The sequence below is a fragment of the Otolemur garnettii genome, unplaced genomic scaffold, assembly GCF_000181295.1.
Source record: "Otolemur garnettii isolate 467f Iridium unplaced genomic scaffold, OtoGar3 scaffold00078, whole genome shotgun sequence".
Classification (NCBI taxonomy): Eukaryota; Metazoa; Chordata; class Mammalia; order Primates; family Galagidae; genus Otolemur; species Otolemur garnettii.
Genome location: NW_003852473.1, coordinates 9,270,404 through 9,291,723, shown reverse-complemented (window position 1 = coordinate 9,291,723; position 21,320 = coordinate 9,270,404). Strand labels below are relative to the sequence as shown.

Here is a 21,320-nt window from a genome sequence, read left to right as displayed (position 1 = left end):
GGGGATTGCATTAAAATTATATATTGCTTTGGGTAGTATTGACATTTTAACAATGTTGATTCTTCCCAGCCATAAGCATGGTATGTTTTTCCATTTGTTAACATTTTCAGCTATTTCTTTTCATATAAACTTACTTATTTTCAAGTTAGGGGAAATATTACATGTAGATTTCTTAATAGTGTTTTAACGGTTTTTCCAAATCCCAGCACCTTATTATTACAACAGTTACTATTTACCATGCACAAGACTTGGAAGACATAGGTAAGGATCAGACAAGAACACAGCTCCTTAAGGAGCCTTTCTTTAGTTGGGTGAGACATATGATACAAGGTTTGGTGTCTATACACACTTGCCATGACATACATTTTTCACAAACGCAACTCTAAAATTATCCCTGAAATCTGCCCAATTTTACTTGTCTTTTAGTTTTTTGAAGTGTCTAGTTCAATGGTTTTTATTATACTCATAATAAAGTTGTATAACCATTACAACTATCCCTAACAGTTCGAGAATATTGTCAATACTCAAAAAAGCAATACTATGCCCACTAGCAGAATTAAATTAACAAAAAGAAACCTCCTCCTATGCCCTGGGAACCCCTTATCTATTTCCGTCTCTACAGATTTGTCTACTCTGGACAAATTAATATAAATGGAGCCATATATTATATAGTTTTTTGTTCCTGACTTTTTAAAATTTATAATGTTTTCAAAGTTTATCCATATTATAGCACGTATCAGTACTTCATCCCCTTTTTAATTTAGATTTTAAAATTTTATTCAGATACAATTTACATACCTCACAACTTACCTGTTAAAGTATTCAATTCAATGGTTTCTAGGATATTCAGAGTTGTGCAACCATCACTGCAATCTAATTTCAGAACATTTTCACCCCCCAGAAAGAAACTCCACACCCATCAGTATTCTTCTCCCTTTTATGGCTGAATAATATTTTACTGTATGGATATAATAGATTTCATTTATCTATTCATCACTCAGTGAGCATTCCAGTTGTTTCCTATGCACAAGCTGTGGTGTGGACATATTTTTTCAGTTCTCCCGGGTGTGTACTTAGTGTAGAATTGCTGGAGCAAATGATAACTCCATGTTTAACATTATAAAGAACTGCCAGGGTATTTTCCAAAGTAGCCACACCATTTTACATTTTACCAGCAATATCTGAGGTTCCAATTTCCAACATTTATTATTGTCCATCTTTTATATTATAGCCATCCTTGTGGTATAAACTTATATCCTAGTGGATTTCATTTGTATTTCCCTAATGACTAGTGAGGGCAAGCATCTTTTTGTATGCCAATTGGCCATTTGTCCATCTTTTTTTGCCACTGGGTTTCTATGTCTATAATTTGTACATGCTGTCTGCAAGTCCAGTCTTAGATAGATTACTGTACATAAATGGATACTAGAACTTGGATTTTAAAATAAAATTTTTCTCTATCATGGATTTCAAAGATTTATAATTTTGAAAAACTGTTATGTAAAACTCTCCCAAATACCCAGTTTATCAAAACAAACAAATGCACAAAGTCATTAAGTCCTACCTTTTTGACCATCTGTAGCAGGCTCTTCCCTGACCACAGCAATTTAAGCCTGGTATTCTGTGTCCCCCGGATCTTTTCATTATCATACCTTCTCTGAAAGAGACATCAAATTAACCTATCATCTTCAAATTTCCAAGTCTCACTTTGTTTGTACAGCCTCACAACTTGTGACTGATAAACCCTGTCATTCCCACTATCTCTTTTGCACCCTCACCTACTCCAGCAACTCATCTTAGAACATCTTGGCATCTGGAGCAGGACAGTTCTGTTGTGTACAGTGCAGGACCTTGGGCATCCTGGGTCCGGCTCTAATTGCTGTGTTCCCTCCAGTCACTATGGCAACCCGAAAAAGACCCCATGTGTTTCCATACATCTGCAGGGACACGGCTCAGCTGCTATTGAGATGCTATGGGCACTGCCACAGCCTTTACAGACAGTTCTAGCAACCAGAACAAAGCCACTGGCCTTGAAGATGGTAACATCTTGATTTCAAAAGATAGGACAAGGAGAAGGAATAAAAATGGCATAACAAAAGATAATCTTTTTGAAACAAGTACTATTGATGCTCTTAAAGAACAGGCCAGGTGCAGTGGCTCATGCTTTAATCCCAGCACTCTGGAATGCCGAGGCTGGTGGATCCTTTGAGCCAGCCAGAGCAAAAGCGAGACCCCATCTCTACTGAAAGTAGAAAGAACTAGCCAGGCATTGTGGCAGGCACTTGTAGTCCTAGCTGATAGGGAGGCTGAGGCAGAAGGATCACTTGAGCCCAAGAGTTTGAGGTTGCTATTAGCAAGGCTAAGGTCACATCACTCTAGACTGGGCAACACAGTATACTGTCTCAAAAAAAAATTTTTTTTTAGTCAATGCCCTTATAAAACAAAGAGAACAAAAAATGTAAAAGTTAAACTCTTTATATTATCAACCTCTAAAACTGTGATGGAAAATAATGATTAAGTAAATTTCTAGGGGTTCCTCAACATATATTTCACACAGTATCATTTTTAAATAGTCATCAAAATAAATGATAAACAGTTAACTTTCATAAGTGATAAGAAGAAGGGATCTTATATATCTGATTTTAATGCATTTGTCTCACACCATACTTGCTATGGATATTGGATTAGAGGGACCTGTGCAGCAAGCACACAACTGAGCCAGGGAGCAGCTGCCACCACTGCTTATTGTAGAAGATGCTCTGTTTCATGCAGACAGATCCCCTCAGTTGCTCTGACTCTATGAGGGAGAAGAGAAACTGGTAGCAAAGCCAGGGAGGCCCATCACTAGGACATGCTCCCAAATCACATGTTAATGCTGATCAGGTTTTCACATTTCTCTTTAATGTTTCCTTGGAACTTACATGCCCTTTGGTCCCAAATCATGGATGAAAGACAATTGGCTTATATCAAGGAATTCTGTCTGAAAAGAGAAAAAAAAAATCCAAATCCAACTATAGAAAGGAGAAAACTAAAACATTTGCTTAAAAAATCTGTTAAGTACAGTTACATGTCAACACTGGTGTACCCTGCTTACTACACAGATCAGTAATGATGGCCCTTCCCTGAAAGAGTGCACGTCAGAAGCATGTAAATAATTATGGCACGCCAAAGGGAGTGATGCGAGCTCTGAGATGCAGAAAGAAGAAGGGTGCAAAGAGAGGTTATTCCCAATATTCTTTTGTGTCTGCTTTTGTTGTAAGGGAAGGGGTTGTGTGGCATAGTATACACAGCAATAATAAAATAATTCAAGAAGAGAGATAAAAGAGGAATAGAATAGACAGTCTAAGAAAGCAAAGGGCATTCAGTTGGACTACAGTAAGTAAGATGAAGGAGGGTAATGGAAATTAAGTGCAATGCAGCTTGAAAAGTAACTGAGCATTTTTTCATGTGTCTGTAGACCATGCGCCTATCTTCTTCAGAGAAGTTTCTGGTTATGTCTCTTGCCCACAATGAAATGGGATCACTTGTTTTTGGGGTTTTTTTTAAGTAATTAGTTTGAGTTCTCTGTGGATTCTGGTTATTAGACCTTTGTTAGATATATAACTTGCAAAAATCCTCTCCCATTCTGAGGGCTTTCTATTTGCTTTACTTAGTGTGTTCTTGGCAGTGCAGAAGCTTTTTAATTTGATCAGATCCCAGTAATGTATTTTTGATCATTAATCATCAGAGAAATGCAAACCAAAACTACTCTGAGATACCATCTAACTCCAGTAAGAGTAGCCCACATCACAAAATCCCCAAACTACAGATGTTGGCGCTGATGTGGAGAAAAGGGAACACTTCTGCACTGCTGGTAGGAATGCAAGCTAGTACGTTCCTTTTGGAAGGAAGTTTGGAGAACACTCAGGGATCTAAATATAGACCCGCTGTTTGATCCTGCAATTCCTCTTCTAGGTGTATATCCAAAGGACCAAAAATAATTTAGCAATAAAGATATATGCACCAGATTATTCATTGTAGCTCAATTCATTATTGCCAAGTCATGGAACAAGCCCAAGTGCCCATCAACCCATGAATGGATTAATAAATTGTGGTATATGTATACCATGGAATACTATGCAGCATTAAAAAAAAAAAACGAAGACTTTATCTCTTTTATGTTTACATGGATGGAGCTGGAAAATATCCTTCTTAGTAAAGTATCTCAGGAATGGAAAAAATATATATTCAAAGTACTCAGTACTACTGTGAAACCAATTTATAATCACTCACACATGCATGTGAAAAATGAAACATAACTATAGCCTAGGATGAAGGAGGGAAGGGGAGGGAAAGGGGAAAGGAGGAGGGTGGGCCGATAGAGGGAGGGTTGGTAGGGGACCACACCTATGGAGCATATTGCAAGTACAAGTTGGATCTATCAGGTGTAGAGCATAAATGTCTTAATCCTGTAATTGGGTAAAAGTAGTGAAGCTATATTGTTTAGTAGGATGTAAGCATTCCAATTTATACAAATAATCAACACATTGAATCCTATAATGGCATAAATGTATTTATGATCTATGTACAAATGACTTAATAAAAAAATGAAAAGAAAATAGACTGAGGAGGTCTTTGAACATCATGTATAACAAATATTTTCTTTTTTTTTTTTTTGTAGAGATAGTCTCACTTTATCACCCTCAGTAGAGTACTGTGGCAACACAGCTCACAGCAACCTCCAGTTCTTGGGCTTAGGCTATTCTCTTGCCTCAGCCTCCCCAGTAGCTGGGACTACAGGCACCTGCCACAACACCTGGCTATTTTTTCTTTTTTTTTTTTTTGCAGTTCTGCCAGGGCCAGGTTTGAACCCACCGCCCTCAGTATATAGGGCCAGTGCCCTACTCACTGAGCCACAGGTGCCGCCCAGAAATAATTATTTTTAATGAGTTGAAAAGGAAGAGAATTTTAGGTTGATCTTAACTGTATAAATCACTAGAAGATTAAAAACTATAAATATTATAATAACAACACTCCTGGCTACAGGCCAAGCATTTTTCATGAATTCTCTGAAACTCCTTTGAAGCAGCTGCTATTTTATTTTTTCTACACAAGAAGAAACTGAGCAGGGATAAGTAAAAGTTCTCTGCAAAGAGTCAGACAATAAATATTTTGGGCTTTTATAGGCCAGACAGTATCTGTTACAACTAGCCCTACTGTTACAGCATGAAAACAGCCACAGACACATAGAAATGAAGGAGTATGGCTGCACTCCAGTAAAACCACGTTTAGGGGCACAATGTGAATATATTCTAATTTTCATCTATCACAAAATATTATTCTTATTATGATGTTTTCAACCACGTAAAATTGTAAAAACTAGTCTTAGTTCACAGAACATATAAAAGCAGCCAATCGATTAGAGTTGCCTATTTGCCAATCCCTGGTTCAGAGAAGCCAAACTCTCCAGGAAGACCTAAGTAACAAAACAGTGATTCAGTACAAAGGGAGACCAAGTCAACGCCTCACATCTAAGCTGCAAAAATAAAAAGATAGATACAATTATAAGAGGGACTTTACCTACAAATGCAATCAGTCCAACCTAATTCTTTGCACCCTCAAAAAATCCCTAACAATAAAAATAAATAAATAATAATTTTTTTTTAAAAAGACAGTCAGTATTTATCTTAGTTGAACTAAATTCCTTGCATATTCTAACCAGCGAGGGTTGGAGGGAAAGCAAATCAACATTATGCAAGGCTAAGGGTGTGCGGGAGTTTTACCTCAGTAATTCCTGAAACAATTAGACTAAAGTTAAACACTCTATTGTTCCCAATATACAGATATTTTAAAGCAGCTCTCTGTAATTTCAGACGTTCCAGTGGTTTTTAGACTATGTGACTATGTCACCAACAGCACTGACAGCAGAATAAATACAAAAAAGATAGTCTCCCACCCTCAGGAAGTAGAGGGGAGACAGCATGGAGACATGCATCTCAGCAAAGTTCTGTGGGAAGACCCACAGCAGCCACAAGGGAAGGTGGTCACAGAGTCATAGCGCTGCCAGAGGTGACCACTTCCTAGTTGCTCATCATCAAGGAGCAGACATTTCATCTACACATACAAAATGAGAGAAAACAAAAGTTTTCCTTCAAAGTTTTATATTTGATTGGATATATCTAATTATTAACTTTATTTAAAAAGTTACAAATATCTCAGAGCTGTCAGTTCCTGGGAGGTTGAATTAAATGATTGCATTTCTTTCATTTTTTTTTTTTTTTTGAGACAGAGCCTCAAGCTGTCACCCTAGGTAGAGTGCTGTGGCATCACAGCTCACAGCAACCTCCAACACCTGGGCTCAAGCAATTCTCTTGCCTCAGCCTCCCAAGTAGCTGAGACCACAGGTGCCCACCACAATGCCCAGCTATTTCTTGGTTGTAGTTGTCATTGTTGTTTGGCAGGCCCAGGCTGGATTTGAACTGCCAGCTCTGGGGTATGTGGCTGGCGCCTTAAGCTACTTGAGCTACAGGCACTGAACTGCATTTCTTTCACTTTTTTAGGGTTATTTAGGGAAAGTAGATCTTTAAAATTCAAAAGAACTTAAATATGTTTACAAATCCTAAATTTTTCATCCCACAAAACAAGGGTGAGGCAAACTCACTATCCTTAATGCATAGGATGCTGTATCTAAGATTTATTTCAAGCTGGAAGAAGGAATGGGGGTCATCAGAGGGAGTTAAATTATTTACTTCAAATCAGGGATATGATCCTATCAGCTTACAGCCCTTCTCTTGGACATTTTGCATTTTGTTCCACTTCTAGATATTAATCCTAAGTAAGAAAAAAATGTATATTTACTATTACTCATTTCTCTTCCTTTCAATTCCCTGAAGGATAAGCATTTTCCAGTTACTAATTAAAATGCCTCACTGGTGGGTTCTTTACTGCAGCCAGAACTAATTCAATTTCAGAAAACAAACATAATTCCTATTTTAGATTATTTATATTTTTATACAACTCAGATATTGCTATTTCTTTTACATATTTATGCTTAGAGGAAAAAGGTGAAATACATTTGCCTCAATTTTACAAAGAAGCAAAGAAAACTGAATGAGTTATTAATAATCACTGAAGAAACTGTCTGATGCTAGATACACTAAAGCACCTGGATACTCTCAGAACCACAAGAAAGAAAAAAGGAATTAAAAACAGAGGAAGTCTTTGTAATCCTGGAAGAAAAGATAGCTGTCTGAGTACAAACCCCACTAAAGACAACAGAAAAGTGAGAGGAGAGAACTGTTCATGTCTAATGGTTTATCTTACAAGGGTACATGTGAATCTTTCTAAAAATAGAATATAAATGCCTTAACACAATAACTAAGAAAATGACATGAAGGCTATGTTAACCAGTTTGATGAAAATTTTTCAAATTGTACATAAAAACAGCACACTGTACCCCATGACTGTATTAATGTACACAGCTATGATTTAATTTTTAAAAAGTCATTTGAGAAAAACAAGCAGTCTGTGCTTTGAAGTCTAAACCCAACTCCTTCCAAGAACAAATACTGCAATAATAAAATCCATCTCCACTTTTTAAAGTGGTCAAGCTTTACCGGCATCTCTAAGCTGACCATAACATTTCTCATACTCTCTTAATAGTAAGAACCACCTGAGCTGTTTGGTAAAAGTATATATTCCAAGTACAGATCTGGATGGTCCCACAGAGATTAAGGTCACATCCTATCCAGACCCTTGACCTATGATCAGTGATTCTACCTGTTCAAGAAAAATAGGGTTGGTTTATAATTATAAAGTATAAATGTATGAACTGTGCCTATGTAAAAATAACTTCTTAATAGGCCTCTTACAGATGGGATTTTTAATATTTCTGACCATTATTGAAGAAAATACACAGATGCCAATCTAATTTCACAAACATGAGATCAAGTACTTTTAGTATTAAAGGAAAAATAATGTTAGAGAATTAATATGTATCAATTTGTATCTTATGCTTGAATCAGTGGAGAATTCAGCTTTTTAGAGATCTCAGTAGCCATCAAAAATGAGGAGAATAATCTATTCAGGCAGTTGCTAATGAGGCTTTCCTGTCCAAAGGAAATATTTATAAGGAAGCTGGGAATTTCCAAATACAATATGGCTTAACTTTGAAAATATTTTTATGACTGGCAATGTAATTTTAACATTGTGACCATTTTAATAATGTAACCATTCTTTAGTCAACATTAAACTACAAAATGTAATAGTGTACAGGGAAAGCAAAGCGTAAACTCCCCAAGTATTGTTCTAAAGCCAAAATAATAAAAGTCAAGTCACAGGAAGGAAGGAAAGTAAAAGAGAATGATAATTATTGCTTATGTGTACTAGAACACATTAAATCATTTTAAATCACATTTAAATCATTCTCTATTAAAGAAAATAGCATGTTGGATTTCAGGAGGCAGCATTTTTGTTTTTCTTTTTAAGAAATTTGTTTTTTTTGTCATCTGCTGTCAGGAGTAAAGAATATCATTTGCTTTTATTATTGGTATTTGGGGTTAATTTTAAAGTGTTTCTTTTATTATAGTCCCATTGCTACCATCTCAATATTCTGAGAATAAAATACATAAGGTAGCTATTTTTCTTTTTTTGAGACAAGCGTCTCACTCTGTTGCCCCGAGCTAGAGCAGTGCCCTGCTGTCAGCCTACTTCACAGCTGCCTGAAACTCTTGGATTCAAGCAATCCTGCCTCAGCCAGCCCCACAGCTGGGACTACAAGCCCCTGCCATCACACCCTGCTAATTTTTCTATTTTTAGTAGAGAGGCAACGTCTCACTCTTGTTTAGGCTGGTCTCAACTCATGAACTCAGGCAATCCTCCCATCTTAGCCTCCCAGAGTGCTAGAGGCTACAGGCATGAACCACCACACCTGGCCAAGGTAGCTGGTTTTTTGCTAATAGATTATTGTCCTATAATGTTAAATTCAGCTACATAATTAAAATGCTTAATTATTAATAAAAATTAGAAAATTTTCAGAAAAAGATTAAATGTTTTCTACTAAAAATATATGTCTGGCCCAGGCATGGTGGCTCATGCTTATAATCCCAGCACTTTGGGAAGTTGGGATGGGAAGATCACTTAAGGCTGGAGTTTGATACCAGTCTGAGCAACATAACAAAGCCCAGTCTCTTCAAAAAAGAGAAAATATAGCTGGGTGTGATGGCAGGCACCTGTAGTCCCAGATACTTGGGAGGTTGAGACAGAAGGATCGCTTGGGCCAAGAGTTTGAGGTTGCTGTGAGCTGTGATGATGCCATTACATTCTAACCCTGTCTCAAAAAAAAAAAAAAAAAGGCACGCATTTAGGAATTGTAATAGCATTACTAACTACAGTAACTAAAGAAAACATCACGTAGCACTGTGTGCCAAGCATAGACCTAAGCCCTCCATAAATATTAGCTCCTCTGACAGGAGGCAGCATTTTAAAAACTACCAGCAGTAACATCCTTCGTCAGCAAGTCACGTCCACAGGACGTGAGTTCCTGCATCCTAGAAGGGAGGAAACACCTCCGGTCATCCTTCTCTTGAGATCCTCTTGAACCAAAATTCCTGGTATTCTGAGAAAACTTCTTTTTAAGATTATGAAGCCACTGAAGGTCCTTTGAGTCCCTTGAATGACCCTTCAACACATGCTGCTGCAGAAGGCAGGCATCAGCAGATGCAGGTCAGCTGTGTATGAGGGGGCCGGCCAGAGGAAGGTGGGTATCAGCCGGACGCAGGTCAGCTGTGTGTGAGGGGGCCGGCCAGAGGAAGGTGGGTATCAGCCGGACACAGGTCAGCTGTGTGTGAGGGGGCTGGCCAGAGGCACATCTGGACCTGCTGCCAGATATTAATAGTGCTGCGGGGCAACAGACCCAGCACAACCAGGGCCCTGAGGTCTCCATCTCCCTCCATGTGTTCATGTGCTGCCCTCTCTCCAGGTCACAGCTGTACCAGCTCCCGAGCTCTGCACACACACTGAGGAAACCTGGGACACCAGCTACACGAACACAGACACAAACATACTAATCTAGTACAGCCAACCTTTCTTTTTTCTCTGCTGAACGTTAGAATAAGAAGAATTGCTTTGGGTCACATATTAAATACACAAACACAAACATTCACTAACAAAAAAAAAGTATCTACACTTCCTAATATCCAACACTACAGATAAGCAAAAAAAAAAAATCCTGGCAACGTCAGCCTGGCAGGCCACCCATGGGGCTACAGGCTGGAAACCCCTGAACTGGTGCATTCTCAGTTACCCAGCCCTCTGGATAATTGAAGACTAACCCTTTAAAAACAGTCCCCACCCACCACTCCTTCATTCAAAGGCCTCTAGGAGGAAATAGGGCAGAACACTGCTGACACTGCAGAGTCCACACCTTCCTGCTTTCCAGCTGCCTTCCTCCCAAGCTTAATCTCTGCGGCTGCTTCTAAACCCTGTCACCTCTTTTCTCTTGTCTCAGATTTCTCAAAGTTTTTCTTTTCCCTAGATTTTCCCATGCTCCTCACTTTCACATGAAAATACAGGGCTTAGGCTCAGTGCCTATAGCACAGTAGTTATGGTGCCAGCCACATACGCCAAGAATGGTGGGTTGGAACCCCCTGGCCCAGGCCAAATAAACAAATGCAACAATAAAATAGCAGGGCACTGTGGTGGGAGCATATAGTCCCAGCTACTTGGGAGGCTGAGGCAAGAGAATAGCTTAAGCCCAAGAGTTGGAGGTTGCTGTGAGCTGTGACCCCACAGCACTCTACGGAGAGTGACATAGAGAGACTCTGTGTCCAAAAAAAAAAAAAAGAAAGAAAGAAAGAAAGAAAGAAAGAAAAGGAAAGAACAGGGCTTAGGAGAATTCCTGGAGCCCAGGAATTTGAGGTTGCAGTGAGCTATGAGGACACCACTACCCTAGGCAACAGAGCAAGACACTGTCAAAAAAGACAAAAAAAAAAAACAATTTAAAAAAACCCAAGCCTTTTACTGGCATCACAGGCCAGTCAGATGGCAACCACTTGCCACACATCCCTTAGGCGTTCAACTCTCTCCAAACTATTTTTATAACTTACTGCTCAACATTGTTCTTTGAATCTAGAAATGCTTTTTTGGCATTATTCTGGAAGCCAGAAGGGAGAAGAGGGCTGATTTCTAGATAATCTAACCTATAAGGAGATTTGAAATTCATTTAAATCTGCCATCATAGACAATGGTATAAATTCAAAAATTGTAAAATAGAATCATATCACCATAACTGATTCCTTGCTGGAAAATCAATTTTGTATTCATTTAATTTATTTTAATTCGAGATGTGGATACAATCACTTATGTTAATAAAATGATCCAAAATTAGCTGCCAGTTCACTACATTACAGATCACTTCACAGTCAAATCCCTCCCGAGTACTTACTGTGGCATGATAGTTTCTATACATGGGCATTTTTAGGATCTTTGTCAAGTAATCTTCTAGTTGTTTCTGTAATGCAAATATTTTAGAAAACAGTTAATATGGTCAATGTATTAAAAAACTTAAATAGTAATGATATTAATGAGATCATCACTTCATCTTCACTTCTGTAAGTTTTTTAATTATTGATTGATATGGTCACTAGGAAAGGAATCCTGAATAGTCTTAGGGTGTGATTTCCATAGTTCTCTTGCAGTTATTTAAATCTCTTCTTGATATTTAACTTTGCACATGGTTGGGTACAAAGAACTGCTAACAAGCCTGGAGCTTTATATTCTTTTAATCTTCCATCTGTTAGAGCCAGATTTGCCCATAGCAGGTAGTTTTAAAGCATTTGTTGATTTTGTAAAAATCTTATAATTTTTTCTATTCTAACGTCAAATTTACTGGCAGGTACACTAATTTTATAAACAGCTTTTCAGGAAAAAGAGGGAAGGATTAAAGGTACAAAATTTTCTAGTAAAATGTATCAGATATTAAATATGTTGAAGTGGAGGAGGAGTACAGGGCTGGGGCTGCAGAGCAACAGAAGCATCGTGTGGACCCTGATGTCAGCTTCCCTTTGCTGACTCACTGCTGTAACAGCCATACTCATTCCCAGCACAACAATATCCCTGTACACAGTGACCCAAACTGTATCATTTCATACGTTCAAATATTATGGAAAATATTTCTTCCAAACCCCTGAAAAGACTTTGAAAAAAGATGACAGCCACAGAGAAGATGTCAAACATGCCCTCTGGAGCATGAAAGTTTCAGATTACAAAATAGAAATGACAAAAATTAACAAATTACTTCTTAATTTTCTAGTAAAAATAAAAAAATTTCCACCCAACCTAGCTCCTGTTACTGAAGCAGAGCAGACAGATCTGTGTCCCCCACCCCCTCATGCCTTCTGTCCTAGTGCTGTGTCCCCCACATGACTGCCCATGCACAGTCTAGGAATGGGATTTTACATATATTCAACACAAAACCCTACAAATACTAAAGCAAATATATGGAAATGCATGTTTTAAAGAAAGATCTCGATGCCCACAACATGAATTCAATCTTTGACTCACAACAAGCCCAGAAAGGTTTCAGCAAGAAGGCAGCTTCTTCATAACCTAAGTTCTCACAAAGAACACTCTTCCTCTCCTAGAGAAATGCCATCTCTCAGTGGCTTGGGGAAGAAGAGGATGCCTAACAAGTTCCAGGAAAGCTAAACAGCCTGATGCCTGAGTAGTGCGAAGAAGTGGCAGCCGGATCCCCTTCATTGCCGACAGAGGACATGGCTCCCCAGAGCTGCAAAGTCACTGCACAGCAGAAGAGGAGGGAGAAGACTTACCCTCCTACCAAAGAACTGTTCTTCCCTGATCCTGTTTTCAGATGAACGAGGCAAACTGGGCATCTCCCGGGGTTCCTCCCCTTTAACATTCTGTCTTCTGAATGTGTGTCTAAAACAAACATATTAGAATATTCCTTGAATATGATTCTTGTAACATCTTCCATGATATGCCTTATATTTAAAAGAGCCCATTTAATTAAAAATACTCGCCAACAATGGACTAGACTATACCATGAATGAAACACACCGTCTATTACAATAACACTACGTTAATTCTGAAATGGTTACCTTCTCGTGGGAAGGGGAATTCGGATAAACGCTTTGTACTTAAGCAGCTCTCTGTGAAATTCTTGAAAGTGCTTGAATTTCCTCTTAACTTGCCATGTAAATTCCCCATGTGTTAATTCAATGGTGTAAAGATTGATACTTGGTACCTACAGTGATAAATAAAAAACAGTGGATACTTTAGATTACTACAAAAATTCCAAAGCTCTCGATGAACAAGTTAATTAATCAGCAACACAGAAGTATATTTAAGTCTAGCTTACTCATTTTATGTAAGTACTGAAGCAATTTTTTTCAGAAACACCTGATTACAGAAATAATATCCTTTTAAGAGGATAAATTACATAAGACAAACTTTGAATCACATCAGACAAACTACTACAAAGCCTATCCCTCCAAAACACTCCCCCACACACACACCTGAAACTAGAAACCAGGCTAAGGAGACAGTGAGTGGAGACCCTAATTAGCCTTCAGGGTCCAGTCCACAAACACAAGGAGTAAACAGGCAATTGATGGGGAATCACAGAGCAGCAGGAGGTAAGGGATGCTGGGAACACCATGTTGGCCCTTTTGTCCTCCACAAACAGCATGCCATGCCTCCTCCCTTCCATGTCTCTACTTTCGTACCATTTCAAGGTCCTGCCTCGCCATACACCAGCCCCTAACCTGAGGCACTGGGCGGTGTTAGTGTTGCAGAGCACACTTGTGTAATGTGATGCTCCATGTTTCTATCAAATCCTCATAGTACATATCTATACAATATACCACTACTTACTATTATTATTAAATCCTCCATAACAAACCTATCAGGTAAGCACTATTATACTCATTATTCAGATAAGGAAGCTGAGAATCAGAGGGGTTAAGTAACTTGCTCAAGATCACAAGGCAAAGATAATAATTAAACCACAGTGTCATGTTCTGTAGTCCATGCATTTAACCTCACACCTTTCTACCTCTCCATCTAAAACCTGGGTGGCAAAATAAGAAGACAGAGGTCACTTTAAAGACCTTTCTGGCTGAGTTGTGCTCAGTGGTGTATGGTAGACACAACTCTTAGAAAAAGACGAAAACAAAGGCCACCCACCAAGGTGGGTGTGACTAGGAGTCAGTGCCTGCATGGGAAGGGCAGGACACAGCCCCATGCAAAGCCATCAGTAAAACAGGGCCACACAGGCCACCCTCCACAGGACAAGGCGGCAAAGCAGAAAGGAAGGCAGGAGGTCATTAACCACGTTTCCCCTGAGGCAGAGGCCAGCAGTGGCCTCATTCAGCCAGGCTAGAGCCTACCCTAAAGGGACACAGGCCACCACACTGCAGCAACATTCCCACCTCCAGAACTGACAAGTGCAAAATCCAGGCAGGGGCAGAGCAAAGGCAACTACCCAACAGCTTCTCCTACTCCAGTCCATTGCAGAGGGCATGGCTGTGCTTGTTGGAGAGTTTACTCGAAAGCCCTTTCAGTGTTCAGTGGAAAAAATATTTGGATGAGGACTAAAGGCTGGGGCCCAAAGTGAGAGAGGCAGAGCATGCCAGCAGTTCTCTCAGGTGATGGTGCGGGCCAAGACAGCAGCCTGGCTTTTGCTTTTTCTTTCTTTCTTTCTTTTTTTTCTATTAGGAGCCAGGTAACACTAACATTTTCTTGCTAAACAAGAGTTAGAAAAACTGAACTGTCCCTAGACTTGTACCTGCCATTCTAGGCAGGATGAACATGCTTAAGAACGCTGGAACATGGAACAGAAAATCAGCGAGAGAGAGAGATTAGGAGAGGCTCTTTGCAACTTATTAAACTGAAATTGCCTTAAATGTATTTAAAAGGAAAGAGTATTATCCAGGATAGAAGATGAGGAGTCTGAGAATAAAGATTAAATGGAAAGAAGCAAGGCCTGGGAGGCGATAAGGACTTAGAAGTGACAGAGAAATAAACAAACAAAACCCAAGAAGGGAATACAGCAATGCACAATCCATAATCCCTGACAAATAAAAGCAGAGGCCGCAGACTCAGACCCTTGTCGTGGACGTGAAACGCTCCACTTCCAGAACTTGTGCCTTTATTGGACAGCCGGAGAGATACGTCTGTATGTTGGGTTCCTTAAATCCCTGGGTGTTATAAACAGCAGAGAAAGGGATATACTCTGAAAAATAAGTAAGCAAAGTTATTACAACATGTAATATTAGCATAACTTGCCTTTAACAGGCATTTTGAGAGACTGTAGGACAAGTAGGGCTCTTATGAAACTACCTCACCCCAGTGTTATGATACAATATCTGTAAGGAAAGCCCATCATTTCCTGGTTATATCAAATCTGTGCTCTACCAGCCGGCCCTGATAAACTGTTTTCTTCCTCCTCAGATCACCAGTCTTTACCTTCCTGTGCCCTGGGGTCCCCAGAAGATGCATCATATTCCACCTCCTCGCCCTCAAAGTGGAGCTCCCGTGAGTCCAAGCTTCCTATCAGGTCACTCATATCAGCAGCAATTCTTTGCAGTGCAGAAGTATTGACCCTTGGCTTGTTTCTCAGTGACATCTTAGCTTCGGGTAGAGCAAAAACAGAAGGGCTGGAAAAGAAGAAAAGGGTTACAAAGCCTCTTTTTTTGGTCAAATAAAACACAATTTGAATATTGGCTTAGAAGCAGCAGACAGAAGCAAGTGAACTAGCTCTGGGTGAGCCTCAGTTATCCCAAATAACCTCTTAGACGAGGCCTTGCTCTGTTACCCAGGCTGCAGTACAGTGGTGGTGCACAACAACCTCAAATTCCTAGGGTCAAGCTGTTTTCCTGCCTCAGCTTCCCAAGTAACTGAGACTATACCCAAAACACCCAGCTAGTTTTTCTAATTTTTGTAGAGATCGGTTCTCACTCTTACTCAGGCTGGTCTCAAACTCCTGAGCTCAAGACATCCTCCCACTCTTTCTCAGGCTGGACTGGAACTCCTAAGCTCAAGAGATCCTCCTGCCTTAGCCTCCCAGAGTGCTGGAATTACAGCCACAGTGCACAGCCAAAACAATGTTTTAACTGATGTTCCTATTTAACATTTACAGGACTCCCCAGCTTATAAATGAAAATAGAATAAAGCACTTAATTGAAAACAAGAAAGAAAAGAAATACCATAGGGAATAAATGACAACATTTCTCTCTCCTCATTTATATGAGCTGAGATTTAAGGGTGGTTGGTTTAGGAATGGTTATTCAGAGAAGGAAACTGATTCTTAGCTGTAACAAATATAGATAAAGGCAAAATACGACATAAAATAAGCAACTCTACATATTTCCTAAAGAAAATTTAGGATATTTCACATATCTCAATATGCAGATTTAGAAATATACTAATGAAAGCATAACCTTTCTATATTTTCTCTGTAGATGGTATTCCAAGCAAGGTGCATATTATCTCTTTGGAAAATGAGAGCTCAGCCATGACTACAAATGATATACGTGTCTTCAAAGGAAATGATTAACAGGATTAATATGCCTGTTCTGAAAGATACCTGAGATGCCAGAATTATACTACTACTTCTTTTTAAAGAAATTGGTTTTATTTCATCCTAACATTCAATAATGTAAGTCACTGCACATCAGTATCCAGGGCAGAAGAGTTCATATAGATTCCATTTCTCATATAAAATACCAACATTTAAGCTTTGACTTGGATGAAAAGTCTATATTGCCTGATGTAGAAATAATCTCTCCATTACAGCCAGGGCTTAAAACCAAAGGACTCTGTACCAGTAACTCTCTGGCACTTGTTGATGTGTAACTATGAATCACAACTGTCTACTGAGCATCCACCAGATGTGAGATGGAATGAATGAAAATGCAAAGACAGATAAGCTGCATAACCCCAAACTCACCCCTGTTTTCTTCCAAAACCTTGAGCTTCCTGAGATTGGATATTCTGAGGGAAAACACTTAGCTGAGTCTCTCCCACAGGTGCCATCAAAAAGCTGGGTGGCTGGGAGGGAAATGCTGAGTCTCAGGTAAACCTGGTGGCCCTTTCTGTATCACAATGTCTCTAAAACCCACACTGCTCTGTCTGATAAATGGAGACTTTGTTTGAAAATTCAAAGATAGGAATGAAGGAGGTGGTCCTGGATAGCCAGATGCATGTAATCAATACACCAAAGTTTCCTATTAACAGTGTGATCGATCATGTTTTTACCTCAGTGTTGGCTGTAAACAAGCATAGAGCCAAATCTGTGACCTATTGTTAGCAAAATACAGGACTATCTTTGCCTGTACCTTTTCCCACTTCTAATTTGTAGTATAATCATAGTTGATGGGCACCTGTTAGCTTAGTGTGCACTGGCTGGTGGTAATCCTTTAACTATATCATCCCACCAACCATCAATAATAAACTATGAAGATTGGTTGTTTCTATCTTGAATATGCAAGTGTTTGTCATCCCCTCTTTATAGGTAAGGAAACTGAGGCCCAGAAAGATTAAGTAAAGTGACTAGTACTTTGGACAATCAGTAGAAAGTGACACATTTAGTGGTGGGGAGCGTGGTCAGGTTTCTCCAACCCAAAGGCCCATGTTCTCAGCCACAGGCTTTATCTTGGCATCTATTTTTTGTGGATACATAAGTGCCCTGGAATGGAGGGAAGTGTGCAGATAAACAAATACCCTGGGACAAGACCCTTTAAGAGCTAACTCTAATGCAGATAAATGAACTCCTCCTCCAGCCCAGTTTAAACTCCCAGGGTCTTGGTTTCCTCCTCTGTAAATTAAGGAGGTTGAGCTATTTCATCTCTAAGGTCCCTTTAACACTAAAATCCTAATTGTAAATAAAAGATGCTTAAAATTGTTCAGCTTCCCCTTGTTATTTAATTACTTTAACTCTTCTTTTATCGCAAGAAATGAATTGCAGTAGCTCTGCATAAGAGAAGTAGGCAGCAGAATGTTTTCTGACCTGAGTAATTTAATCAAGGTTTATTCAGCCTCCACAGAGGTGGTGTTGCCTCTTGTCACAATTAAAATATTTATTTCTTTCCTCTTACTCAATAAACAGTTATTACATGCCAACCATGAGTCATATTTTCCTGTATTTAAAATATAAGGTAATGAAAAATTTAGAGGAAATGAGATAAGGAAAAACAAGTAAGAAATTACAGCATATCATTACTTTTTAATTTTTAAAAGTTTTTATTGACTAAACAGATTTATGGTTAACCTTGCCAACCTTCTTAGGCTAGTGAAGAAAAGTAAAGATTACTCAAAATGACTTTCCTTTCAGACAAAGTGCTAATGTTTAAAATGCATGTCAGAAACTGAATTCAGAATATGGATTGCAAATAAGATAAATAGAATGGAAGAAAAGATGGAAATTGAATTCCAAAGAGTAGTTCTAAAGTTGTCTCAAGTCACCCAAGATATAGACATAATGAGAAAAGAGATAGCAGAGTTCAAGGAAATGAAAAAGTTAGTTGAGGAGCTCGAAAATACAGTGGAATCCCTCACTAATAGAGTTGACCAGGCAGAAGAAAGGATCTCTGAAACTGAGGACAAAGCTTTTGAATGTTCCCAAACACTCAATGAGGCAGACAAATGGAGAGCAAAAACTGATCATTCCTTGAGAGAGTTGTGGGATCACTCCAAACGATCAAACATTCATCTTATAGTAATTCTGAAAGGAGAAGAGGATGGCCCTAAAGGTACAGATGCTCTACTCCAAGAGATGTTGGAGGAGAATTTCCCAAACATTGCAAGAGATTCCAAACTTCAGATAGCAGAAAGTTTCAGAAACCCAGCAAGACTCAATCCAAATAAAGCATCTTCTAGACACATTGTGATTAACTTTGCCAAAGTGAAGATGAAGAAGAAAATCCTGCAAGCAGCCAGACATAAGAAAAGCATCACCTACAAAGGGAGAAATATTAGAATTACTGCAGATCTCTCAGCTGAAACGTTTCAAACCAGAAGAAGATGGCCATCAATCTTCAATCTCTTAAGACAAAACAATTTCCAGCCCAGGATCCTCTATCCAGCTAAACTGAGTTTCAATTGTGATGGAGAAATCAAATACTTTAATGACATAGAATTTTGCTATAACTAAACCAGTTCTCCTGGATATTCTCAGACCCATCCTCCACAATGACCAGCACAATGCTCTACCTCCAATGTAAACTCACCCAGAATTTTTTTGAACAAAACCCAACTTCCACAGTGGTGAAAAGATTAAAAATGTCTACTGGACATCCGAAAAACATGACACCCAAAACACAACCAGGCTTATCAATTCTCTCAATGAATGTGAATGGTTTAAATTGTCCTCTAAAGAGGCACAGGCTGGCTGACTGGATAAACTCAGACCAGACATCTCCTGTATACAAGAATCTCACCTTACTTTAAAGGACAAAAATAGACTCAGGGTGAAGGGATGGACTTGTATAATACAAGCAAATGGAAACCAGAAAAAAGCAAGGGTTGCAATTTTAGTAGCAGATATAATTGGCTTTAAACCAACAAAGATAAAGAAAGATAAGGAAGGTCACTACATATTTGTCAAGGGAAACACCCAACATGAAGAGATTTCGATGATTAACATTTTACGCACCCTACCAGAATGCTCCTCAATTCATAAAGCAGACCCCAATGGATATGAACAACTTGATATCTTCTTGCACTATAATAGTTGGAGATTTTAAGACTCCTTTGACAGTTTTGGATAGATCCTCCAAGAAGAAACTAAACAAAGAAATATTAGACTTAAACCGGACCCTAGAACAAATGGACTTTACAGACCTCTACAAAACATTTCACCCTAATAAAACTGAATATATATTCTTTTCATCAGCCTATGGGTCATCCTCCAAAATAGACCATATCCTAGGACACAAGTTTAACTAACCTAAGTAAATTTAAAAGTATAGAAAGTATTCCTTGTATCTTTTTGGACCACCATGGAATAAAAGTTGAACTCAACAGCAATGAGAATCTCCATACTCAAACAAAGTCATGGAAGCTAAATAATCTTAGGCTGAATGATAGTTGGGTCAAAGACGAGATTAAGAAGGAAATCACCAAATTTTTGGAACTAAATGAAAATGAAGACACAAATTATCAAAACCTGTGGGATACTTAAGAGGCAGTCCTAAGAGGGAAATTTATAGCATTGGAAGCCTTCATCAAGAAAACAGAAAGAGAGGAGGCCAACAACTTAGTGCATCATCTCAGACAAATGGAAAAGGAAGAACATTCCAACCCCAAACCCAACAGAATAAAAGAAATAACCAGAATTAGGGCAGAATTAAATGCAATTGAAAACAAAAGGATCATTCAGAAGATCAATGAAACAAAAAGTTGGTTTTTTGAAAAAATTAACAAAATTTATAAACCTCTGGCCAACCTAACCAGAAATAGAAAAGCAAAATCTCTAATATCATCTATCAGAAATGATAAAGGAGAAATCAGACACTTCAGAAATTCAAAAAATCCCTAATGATTACTACAAAAATCTCTATTCCCAGAAATATGAAAATCTGAAGGAAATGGATCAATACCTGGAAGCATGCCACCTTCCTAGACTCAACCAGAAAGCATTAGCAATCTTAAATAGACCTATGTCTATTGCATAGAAATAGCATACTGAAATAGCATCATCAATCCAAAATATCCCTAAAAATAAAAGTCCAGGACCAGATGGCTTCACATCTGAATTCTATCAAACATTTTAAGAGGAACTAGTACCTGTATTATACAACATTTTCCAAAGCATAGAAAAAGAAGGAATACTTCCAAACACATTCTATGAAGCAAATAGCACCCTGATACCCAAACCAGGAAAGGATCCAACAAAAAAAAATTATAGACCAATATCATTAATGAATATCGATGCAAAAATATTCACTAAGATCTTAGCAAACAGGATTCAACAACACATCAAAAAAATTATACATCATGATCAAGTTGGTTTTATTCCAGGGTTACAGGGTTGGTACAACATATGGAAATCTATAAACATAATACATCACATCAATAAAAGAAAAAACAAGGACCATATGATTCTCTCAATCGACACAGAAAAAGCCTTTGATAATATCCAGCATCCTTTCATGATCATAATTCTTAAGAAAATAGGCATAGAAGGGACAGTTCTTAAATTGATAGAGGTCATCTACACCAAGCCCACAGCCAATATCATATTGAATGGTGTAAAATGGAAAACATTTCCACTCAGACCAGGAATGAGGCAAGGATGCCCACTGTCTCCACTGCTACTTAACATA

The 21,320-nt window shown here is 38.6% G+C and overlaps 1 protein-coding gene across 5 annotated transcripts in view; it reads right to left on the bottom strand.

The window, feature by feature from the left end:
- The window catches only part of PLD1 (phospholipase D1), a 301,656-nt gene that overhangs the window by 194,450 nt on the left and 85,886 nt on the right, over window positions 1–21,320 (bottom strand). For all 5 annotated transcript variants that reach the window (XM_023515750.1, XM_003794294.3, XM_012807919.2 and 2 more), the window contains exons 2-8: window positions 15,463–15,653; window positions 15,102–15,229; window positions 13,095–13,240; window positions 12,807–12,915; window positions 11,423–11,488; window positions 2,922–2,980; window positions 1,565–1,657 (exon numbers count right to left, since the gene is read on the bottom strand). In XM_023515750.1, the coding sequence (XP_023371518.1) occupies window positions 1,565–1,657; window positions 2,922–2,980; window positions 11,423–11,488; window positions 12,807–12,915; window positions 13,095–13,240; window positions 15,102–15,229; window positions 15,463–15,622 (761 nt within the window). In that variant the 5' untranslated portion in view covers window positions 15,623–15,653. The remainder of the gene's footprint in view (window positions 1–1,564; window positions 1,658–2,921; window positions 2,981–11,422; window positions 11,489–12,806; window positions 12,916–13,094; window positions 13,241–15,101; window positions 15,230–15,462; window positions 15,654–21,320) is intronic.